The sequence below is a fragment of the Octodon degus genome, unplaced genomic scaffold (assembly GCF_000260255.1).
Source record: "Octodon degus isolate 3935 unplaced genomic scaffold, OctDeg1.0 scaffold00088, whole genome shotgun sequence".
NCBI classification, from domain to species: domain Eukaryota; kingdom Metazoa; phylum Chordata; class Mammalia; order Rodentia; family Octodontidae; genus Octodon; species Octodon degus.
In genome coordinates this window covers 9,601,444-9,614,553 of record NW_004524664.1, presented here as the reverse complement: position 1 = coordinate 9,614,553, position 13,110 = coordinate 9,601,444, and the positions used below count along the sequence as shown (strand labels likewise).

Sequence of the window (13,110 nt, the reverse complement as noted above, 5' to 3'; positions counted from 1 at the left end):
AAATCAAAAAATTTAAAGTTTATAAAATAAACTTTTAATACTTTAAAAAAGAAAGATAACATAAATGACATCTATTTAAAATTTTAATTTAGAATTAAAATCTTTTACCACAAAGAAAAATCCAGGTTCTGATAACTTCACTGGAAAGTTAAATAAAAAATACTTAAGGAAGAAATTACACTAATTCTATACAGATTCATCCAGAAAACACAGGAAAAAGCAGCATTTTCCAACTAAGAATAGGATTACCATGTATGAAAACTAGACAAAGGTATTTGAAGTACAGACCAGGATACTTCATAAATGTAGATATAAAAATTTTAGCAATTCATATACAAAAATTATTAAGGAGGGGGCCGGGGAGATGGCTCAGTAGAATAAGCACTTGCCTGGCAGGTGCAAAGGCCTGAGTTCAATTCCCAGTTCTGAAAAAATATATATATATGTATATTTAGGAAAATACATTATGATCAAGTGAGATTTATCTCAGGAAAACAAGATTCATTAAGAATCTGAACATCTTCTCTGTTGGGATCGGGGTAGAGCTCATGTTTCACATTCACAAAACCCTAAGCGCAATCCTTAGAACAAAAACAGACAATATAAATCATCACCATAAATTAGCATTTAACAAACTAATTTTAATAAAAGAAAATCCATATGATCATATAGATAGATGTAGAAAATCATATGGCAAAAGTCAACATCCACTCATGATAAAAACTGTGATCTAAGAATACGGTGAAAGGAAACACTTCAACTTAATAAAGGACATAAAATTCGACAGTTAACCTCTTGCTTACTGGTGAGGCAGTGGTTTCCACCTATGACTGGAAACAAGAGATGTGATCCCAGGGATTCTATGCAAAACTGTAATGTATGTCTGCCCAGTGGTGTAACGTGGGGGAAGGAGCAAAACAGATTAGACACCAAAAAATGAACTCTTTGTAGACACCTATTGGTCATTCGTAGGAAACTTCAAGAAATCTACAAAAAACTGATTAGTTCTACTACTAATCAGTGAATATAAGGGCTTAGAAGTAAATAAAGTTGATACACAAAAATAAATTATTCCTATATGTTACTAATAAACAACAGGAAAATATATCTTTTTTTAAAAAATACCATTTGCTATAGTACCAAAAACTATCAACTAAAACAATGACAACAACAAAAACTATGAACTACTTAGGGATAAGTTTGATAAAAGAATTATAAAATATATACAGCAGAAAATACAAAGTACTATTCAGAGAAATTAGAGAAGACCTAATACATAAATCATGTGTATGCCTATGGACTGTCTCAATGTTGCTGTCATTTCTTCCCAAACTGATATATATATAAAATTAACCTCAATGAAAATCTCATGTATTTTTGTGGAAAATGACAAATTGAACCTAATAAAACTTACATGTAAAAGCAAAAAAACTAAAATAGCGAAAGCAAGTTTTAAAAAGAACAAAGTTGACTGACATTGCCCCATCATGAACTTTTTGTAAAGCTACAATATTCAGAGACATTATGTTATTAGCAGAAATATAAATATATTATGAATCCAAAAACTGACTCATAAATATATGGCCAATTGATTGCTGAGAAAAAAATCCCACGGTAATTCAATTAGCAAAGTATAATTTTTCCAACAAATTATTCTGAAAAAATAGGTATCTACCCTTTCTGCCTTGATATTTTGAGAATAAATAATTGGTATATCAGGGGCAAATAACATGGTCTCTACTCTTTCATATGTTTTTGTAGACTCTGTGTGAGGAAGGTACCATTTTCCCACTCTGTGGCCCCATAAATTACACAATAAAGGAAGTCACCAAAAGTAGGAGGTGGGCTGGGAATGATGTTCACGTTCATAACCAAGACACTCAGCATAAAATAAATAATTTTGTGAACTAAAATTTGCCACATAAAAGCAAGTTAAAGAACTTAAATTTTCATTATTGTTAAAATTAGGAAACTAGTATTTCAAATATTTTTAATTTCTATAAAACGTGTAGATATATACACATATATATGTATCTGTAGATAAATAAATATACATATAAATAATATGAAACTTCTACAATACGTAGAATATAAAAAATGTATTTCACACATTATGTTTGACTTATAATTAATATAACACCCAAAATACATATTTAAACATGAAAGAGAAATTGTTTCCCTTCAGCAAGTCTACATAAACACTATGTATGTATGGGAATCAGGCAACAGGATGACGGGTGACATGCAAGTGGCATATGTGGGCCACCTTACTTTCTAAAAATTTCATGAGAAGTTAAAACCAATCTTTCTGTTTCTTGCAACAAATTTCACTCAAACTCACCTATAATGAATAGTTAGCAAACAATGTCAAGAGTAATCCATAAATTTGAAGACATTACCAATAACTTTGTAATAATTTCAGAAAAAAGCATCTTCTAAATATCATCCCTGTCGTGACTTGAACATTCTCTCTACATTCAGGTAGAGCATCCCCATCTTAAAAAACTAAAATCTGAAATGCTCCTGTGTAAAACTTATTGAATACAACACAACACTCAAAATATTTCAGATCTCAGGTTACAAAAGCAATGTTTAAAAAATCTATAGCTTTTTTATATACTAATAATAAATTAGTTTAGCACAGGTTCTGAGTTTTACCCCCAGTACCAAAAGAAAAAGCTAAGAAAAAAAATTTTAATATAGTTTTATTTATTTATTATTCTTACCGGGGATTGATGTCAGGCCCTTGCACTTGCCAGGCAAGCACTTATTCTACTGAGCTATCTCTCTGGCCCTGAGTTTGTGTTCTCTAAAACTGAAGAATGAATTTTATGAACAAAGGGAGGTTATGAGCAGAATATATTTATTGAGGGAAAGAAAGCTCCTGTCTGAGAGAGGGACAGAAGGGGTCCTGAGCGGGTAGTGCCCCTGTACTGCACTTTTAAAAGGAAGAAAAAAAACATCCTTAGGAATCAACCTGAGGAGGCAGAAAACCTCTACAATGAAAACTACAGAACTCTGAAGAAACTGAATGTAACACCAGAAGATGAAAAGATCCCCAAGATCATGAATAAGCAGAATAGCATATTCCCCCAAAAAATCTACAATCTCCATCAAAATTCCAGTGATATTCTTCACAGAACTAAATATAATCTTAATATTCACATGGAAATACAAAAGACACAGAATCCTAAGGAAAACTGAACTGAAATTAACTATAAAGCCACAGTATCCAAAACAGCATGGAATGGGTACAACAATAAAGAGACCAGTGGAATAGAATATAGGACACAGAAACAAACGTAGGCAACCATAGCCAACTAATTCTTGGCAAAAGGAGTCAAAACATACACTGGAGAAAAAACAGCCTCTCAACAAATGACGCTGGGGAAAAGGAATATTTATTTGTACAAGACTAGATCCTGACCTCTCATCCTGTGTAATAATAAATTTAAAAGGAATTTTAAAAAACATAGATATAAGATCTGAAACTTTAAAACAACTAGAAGAAAACATAGGGGGAATACTTGAAGCACAGCCACAAGCAAAGACTTCTGAATAGGACACCAACAGCTTAGGAAATAACAAGAAGAATCAGCACATGGGACTACTTCAAATTAAAGTTTTTGTACAGCAAAAGAAACATTTAACAGAGTAAAGAGACAGCCTACAGGATCTGAGAAAATTCTTGCCAGCTACTCTTTCCACAGAAAATATATAAAGAAATCAAAACTCTTAATACAAAAAAAAAAAAAAATCAAATAGCCTAATCAATAAATGGTCAAATGAACAGATATATTAAAAGGATGTACAAATAGCTAATAAGTACACGAAAAAGAAGTTCAACACTTTTGGCCATTAGAGAAATGCATTCCATCTCACCCAGTCAGAATGGCTGTCATCAGAACAGCAGACACTGCCAGGAAAAGGGCAGAGTGGTAAGTGGCACCAAATCACCTCTGCGAAACCTGGAGTCCAGATGCTGGAATACAGCAATGTGGGAAAAAGAACAGAGGGCGGGTTTGTCCCGGAACCCAGCAAGGACTGCAGGCCAAGGGAAAGGGCAGAGATGAAACCCAACGCAGGAGAGGGAGGTACCAATGCACTTTCTAATGCACTTTCTCAACCTGAATCCCAGGTTGTGGGGTAAGTGGCCCAAAGCTACAGAAGCATAGGACTTCTGGCAACTCCAAATGCCCCCACAGAAACGCACACATAGAATGGGGCAGTGGATGCAGAACGCAGTGGCTGGTGAGTGATTTCAATCCAACCCACATGTTCCCAGGACAGGGTGACTGGCTGGTTGACAGTCTGGAAAGGGCAACTGCAAGAGGCACCCGGAGTGTTGCGGCTGAGCAACATGGGTCCAAAAGCTAGGAGCAGCCCAAGCTGGAAGCCTAGGCTTGCTGGGATTATCTGCCACTCCACTGTAATTCTACTATAGGCTTGCTGAGGTCTGGGCTCCATCTGCCCCCTCTGTCTACCAATGTTAGTCAACTCAGGCCCTCAAATGGATATCACTTTTTATTCTTCTCTTTTTTTCTTTTTCTTGATTTATCTTATTTTTATATGAGTGTGAACATTGTTTCTACTGTTTTTGTTTAGTTCTGTTACTATTTCTTTCCCTCCTATCTTTGTCAGTTTTCCAAAGCTGTCAACCTTCCTCTATCTTTCAGCCTTGCTTCTAATTTCTTTTGTTATTGGGTCTCTATTCTTGCCTCTTACTTCTTTTAAAAATTTTCTCCCCTAAGGGTAAAATCACCATACTGAGGGGGATGTCTACTGTGTACAATTTTCAGGTTTGTTACAGATTTTGTAATAGAACTACACATCTTTTTCATATGGTTAAAGATAGCAAATTAATAATTACCAGTTTGTCATTTTCTAGGGCTGTGCCTGATTATATTATGTTATCCAGGGTGACATAGTTGTTCTAGTTAGTTGTTCCTTCTTGAATGCCAAGACAAAGGCAGCCTGAGGGTCATAAACAATATAATGCACTAGTACCAAAGAGCCAGAGGCTCAGCCACATAGGCAGCGATTTGCCATCCCCAATAAACTGAAGAGGTAGGATCCTGCAACAAACTCAAAGTCAGAAGCCAGCTACACCTAGAAGACATCTCTGAAAAGTATTCATTTCCTAACAAGCTCTCCAAACTAGCAATAAAGCCACAGTACCATAAGCACTTTATGAGCATCAAAGAAGAAACTTCTTTGAAACTTGGGGGAAAAAAACAAAGAAAATGAGAAGACACAGAAGCAAAATGTAATCCCAGACTTTCAGTTTGCCCATGGCAAACCCAGGGGGAGTGAAGTGGAACAAATCAAAAGCCACACCTTAACTCTGTAAAGCATGTTAGTACCGGTGGAACTAACAAAGAAAAAAAAAAATGAGGCTGTAGAAAAAAATCAAATTACAAATAATTTCTCGGGTAACTAAAGAGATGATGACCATAATGAAGGACATAATTAGTGAATCTAGAGTAGACGCAGATTAAAAAAAAAAATAGAGGATCTTAGGAAAATGATGAAAACCATAAATGCCCAACATAGGAAAGAAATGGAATCCATGAAAGAGATTCAAGCCAGTATCCAGCAGACTAAAAATTCTATTGAAAGTATATGGAACAGAATCACCCTACACGAGGGTAGAACATCAGCTGTAGAGGCAGGTTTATGATTAGCAATCATGAAAAGAAAAATTTCTTAAAAACAGCAAGGCACCATAAAGAATCAATCCAACAGCTACCCCAGGATGCAAAGAGGAAGAACGTAAGAATGATCAGAGTCACCAAAGCTGGATAAAAAGTTAACACTCAAAACTCAAGCATTCCTGCACACAAATATCAAACTCACTGAGAGAGAAATTAGGGAAATCACACCTTTAACAACTGCATCCAAATATGAAATATTTAAGAATCAGGATATCAGAAAATTAAAACATACAACTTGTTCTAGAGTAAGAAGAACCAATATAATGAAAATGACCATGTTTCCTAAATTATACAGATTATACGGATTTAATGTAACCCAGATGAACATACTAATAGTGTACTTAAGAGAATTAAGAGAAAACAAACCTAAAATTTATTTGGAACCAGAAGAGAGCCAGAAAAGCAAAAGCAATTCTGGGCAACAAATGCAAGTGAGGGATATCACCTTCCCTGACTTGAAACTATAGTACAATGCTACCATGATAAAAATAGCACGGTACTGGCAAAATAATAGACCTGAGGCTCAACAGAACAGATTAAAAGTGGGAGAAACAACTCCCAACACACTCAACCACATTATCTTTGACAATGGCACCAGACACTTCACGCAAGGAAAGGCAGCTTCTGTAACAATTGGTGCCCGAAAAACTGACTTGCAACATGATGAAGGTTAAACCCAGACCCGTATTTCCCCAAGCACTCACTACAGCACAACTGAAATGGATCAAAGATTAAACATTAAAGCAGAAACACTAAGTCTACTAGAAGATAGAACAGGTAAAACTCCTGAAGACATAAGTGTAGGCGAGGACTTCATGAACAAAACACTGATTGCACAGGAACATAATACAAAGATAAACAACTGGCATCTCATCTTATTTAAAAAGCTTTTCACAGCAAAAGAAACAACCAACAGCGTGAAGAGACAACCCACAGAATGGGGGAAAAATGGCAGCTATTTCTCAAGGGACTAGTAACTAGAATACATAAAGACCTCAAAAAGTCTGAGCCCCTGAATTTAAAGAACTAATTCAAAACAGGGTACCTGAAATGATTAGACACTTCTCGGACAAGAACAAACACCAAATAAATACATGAAAAAATGTTCAACATCACTGTTCATTAAGAGATGCAAATTAAAACAACACCGAGATTTCACCTCACCCCCAAAAAAATGGCTATTATCAAGACATCAACCAATAACAAATGCTGGCAGGGCTGGGAGGAAAAAGAAACCCTTCTCCACTGTTAGTGGGAGTGTAAACTGTACAACCACTGTGGAAATCAGTGTGGAATTCCTCAAAAAACTAAAACAAAAGGTTCCATTTGATCCAGCTATTCCCTTTCTTGGTACCTTCCTGAAAGAATTGAAAGCAGCATAACAGAGCGATATATGTGCACACATTATTTATACCAACACAAATTTTAATAGATAAATCTTAGAAACAACCCAAATGCTTATCAATGGGTGAACAGATAAAGAAGATGTGGGGTTTTTTTTAAAAAGTATATATAATGGATGTCTTGGTTACTTTTTTTGCATTGCTGAAATGAAACGCCCAAGCTCAAAGGTAAGGGAGAAAAGGTTTATTTAGCTTATGGTCTGTGCAGACATTTGTCTGTGATCCACTCGCTCTGTGGCAGGGTGGCACACGGCAGAGGGACTACAGTTCTTGGCAGTAGAAGACAGCAAAGGTAACATGACCCAAAGGGGCGAAGAGGAAGCACAAGCCTCTTTCCCACTTGTATACTGTATGCAGGCTACCAGTCCAGGGGCAGGCATAGGTAGCACTCACACTGCCAATCCCAAAACTAGACAATGAACCAATCACAAACCCTAGATGTGCCACCTACAAAAAGCTCACCCCCTATGACTATGAGGCTTTGCGGGACATCCAGATGCAAACCATCACAATGGAGTACTACTCTGCCCTAAAGAAGCATAAGTTTGAGACATTTCTAGGTAAATGGATGGACCCTGAGACCATACTCTTAAGTGAAATAAGCTGGACACACATTTAAACACTGCATTGTTTCTCAGGTGTGAGAAACCAAAAGTGTAACTAAGGTACTGTGAATTAGGAAGAAAATATTCAAATGGGAAGGTGAACAAGGGAGACAGGATGAGCAAAGGAGGGACAGGAAGCCAAAAGAAAGGAAAAGAGAACAGAAGGAGAAAATGGTAACAAAGCTTTTGTAAATAAGTCGGGGAGAGGGGCTGAAGAGAGGGTAAGGAAAGCGGGAAAAAAGAATCAAGAAGGGCCAGGGACACAGCTGAGCTGCATAAGTGCCTGCCTGGCAAGCACAAGGTCCTGAGTTCAATACCTAGTACAAAAAAAAAAAAAAAAGAAAGAAAAAGAAAAAGAAAAGAAAGTAAGAAATCAAGATATATCGTGTATAGGTAAAAATTACATGATAAATGTTTTATAGATAGATAGATAGTACCAATATAATTCTTACAAAGAAAATAAAAATAATTTTGGACTAAAAAAGTAAAATATACTGGTAAAATTAATTTTTCAAAAATATTTAAAATATCCCTAAAGATACAAAGAGAAAAAAACAAACAATAAACACTGGCCAAGATGGTGGATCACAATTTTACACTGCTGGTAGAAATACAACACGTAATTAGCACAGCCAACATGGCCATCAGCAAGGAGGATTCTCAGAAACGAAGTCTTGAGCGGCACCTGATGCAGTTGTGCCATTCCTTGGATTACACCCCGAGGACTCAGTAAGGGTACTGTACAGACGCCCGCACACTTGTGTTTACTGTGGCCCGGGTCACAACAGCCAAGATGTGGAACCAGTCTTGGGGCCCACGGACAGATGAAGGGTGGAGAAAATGTGTACATGAATGTGCGCTTATACACAATGCAGGATTATTCAGCCATGAAGAAGAATAACATGTTGTCACATGCCAGAAAATAAATGGAACCAGAGATTATCATGTTAGATGAAATAGGCCAAACCCAGGAAGACAAATGTCACATGTTCTCCCCAGGGCCTGGAATCTACTAACGATAACATGAAAGTGAAAGGGAGGTCAGTATTAGATGACAGAAAGAGCGTAAGGGGAAGAGCAAAAGCAAGGCGAATAGGATGATGGCTGTGATAAAAATGTATGCGCCAAGGGGGGCCTGCCCCTTAGCTCAGTTCTTTAAGTGGCTGCTTCAACAAAGCTGTCAGGCTCAGGTTGCTGTGGTTTGATCCCCACAACTAAAGCCAGCCAAACCTGCCCTGAAAGCATTCAGAGAAAAAAAAAAAAATGTATGCGCCAAAACCCAGCATCTTATAAAACTTAATAGGCACCAAGGAAAAATGCTTCAGGTTGAGGAACAATTTAGATTCTAGAGTTTTAGATTAGGGATGTCCAACTGGTAAAATCTATAAAAATATTAGAAAATTTGAAAAGCCTGGGCTGGCAAGACGGCTAGGCAGACTAAGCGCCTGCTTAGGCAAGCACAGGGACCCAGGGTTCAGTGGCATCATATGCCACGCCAGCCCCGCCCCCCAGGGTGGGCTGAGCCAGCCAGAGTCAGCCAGATTGTAGGCATGTGCACACCTACAATCCCAGTGCCGGGGAAGCTGAACGCAGGAGGATCACCACATGTCTGAGCTACGTAGTGAGATCCTGCGACAACCAAACACATAAAAATAAAATAAAATAAAAGGGCTGACCATGTGGGTAACAGGCAGAACATTTATTTATTTATTTATTTATTTATTTATTTATTTATTTATTTAGTGTGTGTGTGTGTGTGTGTGTGTGTGCGAGCACGCCGCACGCACACACTTAGCAATGGGGATCCAATCCAGGGCCTCACACACGCTAGGCAAGTACTGTACCTCTGAGCCATAAACCTAGTCTTAGAAATCTTAGTTTTGAGCTTTCTCCCTTTTTCTGTACCTTCCTACATCATCTCCCAGCAGACTCCGAAGGAAATGGGGGAGGGGGAATGAAAAGGCTTCAGGAGAAAGGACGTGATGTATAAACTTCCTGCTCAGCGTGAACACTAGCAATGGGGTATCAGCCTCCCTGTGGACCCAGCCCCTCTGCCGGGAATGAAGAGGACAGGGCACAGCAGCCACGGTGGGAGAGGCAGCGCCACGCAGCTCGGACTCTGTAGCCGGCCTAGCTTCACTTACCTTTTCCCGTAGCCTAATGTTATCCCACACCTTGCTGCACACCATACACTCAAAGGCGTCAATGTAGTTGTCCTGGGTGATGTCTTGTACGCCCCACTTCCGTTCCCTGAGAGCTGCCAGAAGTTGCTGGTTAGAGATCTCACCCTTCAGCTTCCATTCTATGTAGGCCTCGTACAATCTGTCGTCATAGTCCAGTCGTTTAATGTAACTTGCCAGGTCTCTGGGATGAGCGAATTCTGATACAAGAATGGCACTTCTGTTACTTGGAAGCCAGTCTGTGATGCTGGGGGCCCCATAGTACACAGGGACTACTCCCAGTTTCAGCGGTCTCCAGAACTTCTCCGTGATGTAGTCATCACAAACTGCATTCTCAAAAGCCAGGATAAACTTATACTGGGCAATAATCCTATAAAAGCCATCGGCATCCATAGAACTTGGATTTTTCAGCTGCTGAGGAAGATCTTTGTTTCGTAAACACTCACCGTAGGAATCAACCTCGATGTAGGCCATCAGCTCACGAACATAGCTGTCCCTATCTGAGGGCGGGTCACAGTCTGACTGTACATACACCAGCGGAGCAAGTCTTTTCCTTAGGATGTTTTTGGACTTCAGAGGAACTAAGTATTTCAGTGACTTCAGGGCACCAACGCCCTCCAGGTACTGAGTGGTCAGTGGCAAGTGGGAATGCCTGCTGAATGTGGCTGTGTGGTTGAACAAGGTGATGACAGGCTCATGAAAGAGCTTGTAATTGTTTTTCGGAGACTCTTCATGGAAAAGGGCCCAGTCGTGATAGGCCTTCCGAGGCAAAGGTAAGCTATCTATGTTAAAGTCAGTACCTAGAAAGAGAAAATCAATTACTAGTTATGTCCAAAAGGATTTTGGTCTCTAAGATTATAGTACAGAGAAGTTCAAGGCTGTAAATACAAAGTATCACCACCCAGTGTGTTGGTGCACACCTGTAATCCCAGCACTCAGAAGGCTGAGGCAGGAGGATCACTGTGAGTTTGAGACCAGCTTGGGCTGCAAGGTAAGTTCAAGGCCAGCATGAACTCAAATTGAAACAACTATGAAAAAAAAGAAAGAAGAAGAAAGAAGAAAGAAGAAAGAAGGAGGAGGAGGAAGAGGAGGAGGAGGAGGAGGAGGAGGAGGAGGAGGAGGAAAAAATAAGCATGACAGTGTCACTGTAAGGTAGCTAGCAGCTGATCACTGGCTTCATCCTAACAGCTGCTCTGGAGGGTCACCAAGTAGAAAGCCGATCTTCCCCATTTCATAACAAGGGAATGGGAGCGGTATCTCCCAGATTCTGAAGGAGGATGTACTCCACTGCCTCTTGCAATTGGCTTTTCCAACTGGAGATGCTGTCTGCAAAAGGACAGAGAAAATAAAGAGATCCAGATAGAGTTCTTTAAAATGAAAATAGAGGAAGCTGAGAGAAAAAAAGCAACTGGGTTTGCAGATTGATTAACTGCGGTGGAGCGGGGGGCAAAATCATGCAGAAGTAGCCAGAAGAAACGTACAGGATGGATTTTTTTAATCCAAAATGATCGATTTCAACAAAGTGCAGTTAATCAATCTTGGTCCAAATGGTAGACAAGAGGCTTTTAAAGACAAAAGAGCTGATAATAGCACTATGTTACAGACCGCTGCAGGACGGACATGAATTAACAAGACATCAAGAAATAAAGAGGCAGAACACAATTATAATTAGAAGTGATTCTAGCTTCCACAGGATTAATTGGAAAACCCCTGAAACATGATAATGTACAGACAGAAGTGATGGATGTTGTAGGCCACTGTTTCCTGGCTGCGTGGGTGGAGAGTCACTCAGAAAGAACCTATTTCTATGACTGAGAAGGAAGAAGACATTATGACAATAGGTAACATGGAATTTCTGAATATTCTTGCATGATTTTGTGGATGGCAATCAATAAAAGGAAATAGCAAAAAAATCCCTCTCCCAGCATCCACCAAGGAAACACCACATAAGTACTCAGAGCAAAATAAAACATTTTCTGGTAGAGCTCATAAAAATTAATTATTTAATGTCAATGCACATAAATATAAACTCTTTGGTAGCAACAATAATGAGCAATCAGTTAATCAAAGAAGGCTTTTAAGCAATTAAAGGTCAAGTTATATCAGAGTACCCATACTACTGATCATAGAGAAATTGCTTTAAAAAAAAGTCACCACTATCTCCATAATACATTTTCCATAATCAGCAGTGAATAAGTAACACATAAAAATGGGCACATACATGTTTATTTGGCTTCTCCTATATGTGACCTTGAGTATCAAAATGAATCCTCAGTCATATCCTGAAATGGAATAGCATGTAGAGCTGGATGGTTGACAGAGGAAGCGAATCATTAAACTAGAAAAAATAACACTCAAGAGAGAATTTGAGAAGAAGGGCAGTTCATCACACTGAAGCAGGTGCTGCTCAGGAGGGTCTGGCTTGGTCAGCGGCCAGTGATGGGAACTGAAGCTCATAAAAAGGAGTTAGAACATAAAGTTTCACCTAGGATACAACAGAGAATCAAACCTGTTTACTTAGCAAACAAAGTGCTAGAGACACAGGAATCAGAGGCAGAGATGAAAATTGTAAGACGAGAGACTGAAGGGACAAATGCCCATGACACACACCTGTAATTCTAGCTACTAGAGGGGACACAGCAGGACTGCCAAGTCTGAGGCAAGCCTAGGCAACTTAGCAAGACCCTATCTCAAAACAAAACTCAAAAGGGTTAGGGATAAAGCTGCTTGCCTAAGGAGCCCTTGGTTCAATCCCTAGTACCGGAAAACAAAAAACCAAAGGAGGTCCAGAATTAACTAGGGGGACCACCACAGGGGTTTAATAGGGTGGCCCCAAAGTGAGTGGCTGGCAGCTACCTGCCAGGTAGCCCACGAGTGACTCGATCTGACTTGCTCTGCAGCAGGGGCCCAAGACACAGAACAGAGAAGCATTGGTTTATGGGTGCAAAGCCTGCTCTCATGCTTCTGAGAATGGAGGAGGGCAAGTTCCACCTCTGATGTGTATCTGTAAAGTGCAAACAAAACTAAAAAGTGGTCATGTTTACACTCTTTTATGGCCACTAGGGAGGGCCCTCAGGTTGTGTTGTAATACCAACGGAACTTGAGCATGGCGCCAGTTATAAGAAGCCTGTCATTCACAATAACTAAGAGATGTGTGTTTACAGGTTCATTATGCCCAGCCGAGATGGGGATCTCCCCTGCTACTGGC

The 13,110-nt window shown here is 39.2% G+C and overlaps 1 protein-coding gene across 9 annotated transcripts in view; it reads right to left on the bottom strand.

Moving 5' to 3' along the window:
- Positions 1–13,110, bottom strand: part of Fut10 (fucosyltransferase 10) — a 143,480-nt gene that overhangs the window by 13,498 nt on the left and 116,872 nt on the right. For 7 of the 9 annotated variants that reach the window (XR_002822359.1, XR_002822358.1, XM_023721999.1 and 4 more), the window contains exon 4: positions 9,867–10,702. The exons of the other annotated variants lie outside the window; for them this stretch is intronic. Coding sequence is in view for 5 of the 7 variants with exons in the window: in XM_023721999.1 (XP_023577767.1) it covers positions 9,867–10,702 (836 nt within the window). In the remaining 2 variants the exon portion in view is untranslated. The remainder of the gene's footprint in view (positions 1–9,866; positions 10,703–13,110) is intronic. 9 annotated transcript variants of the gene reach the window in all.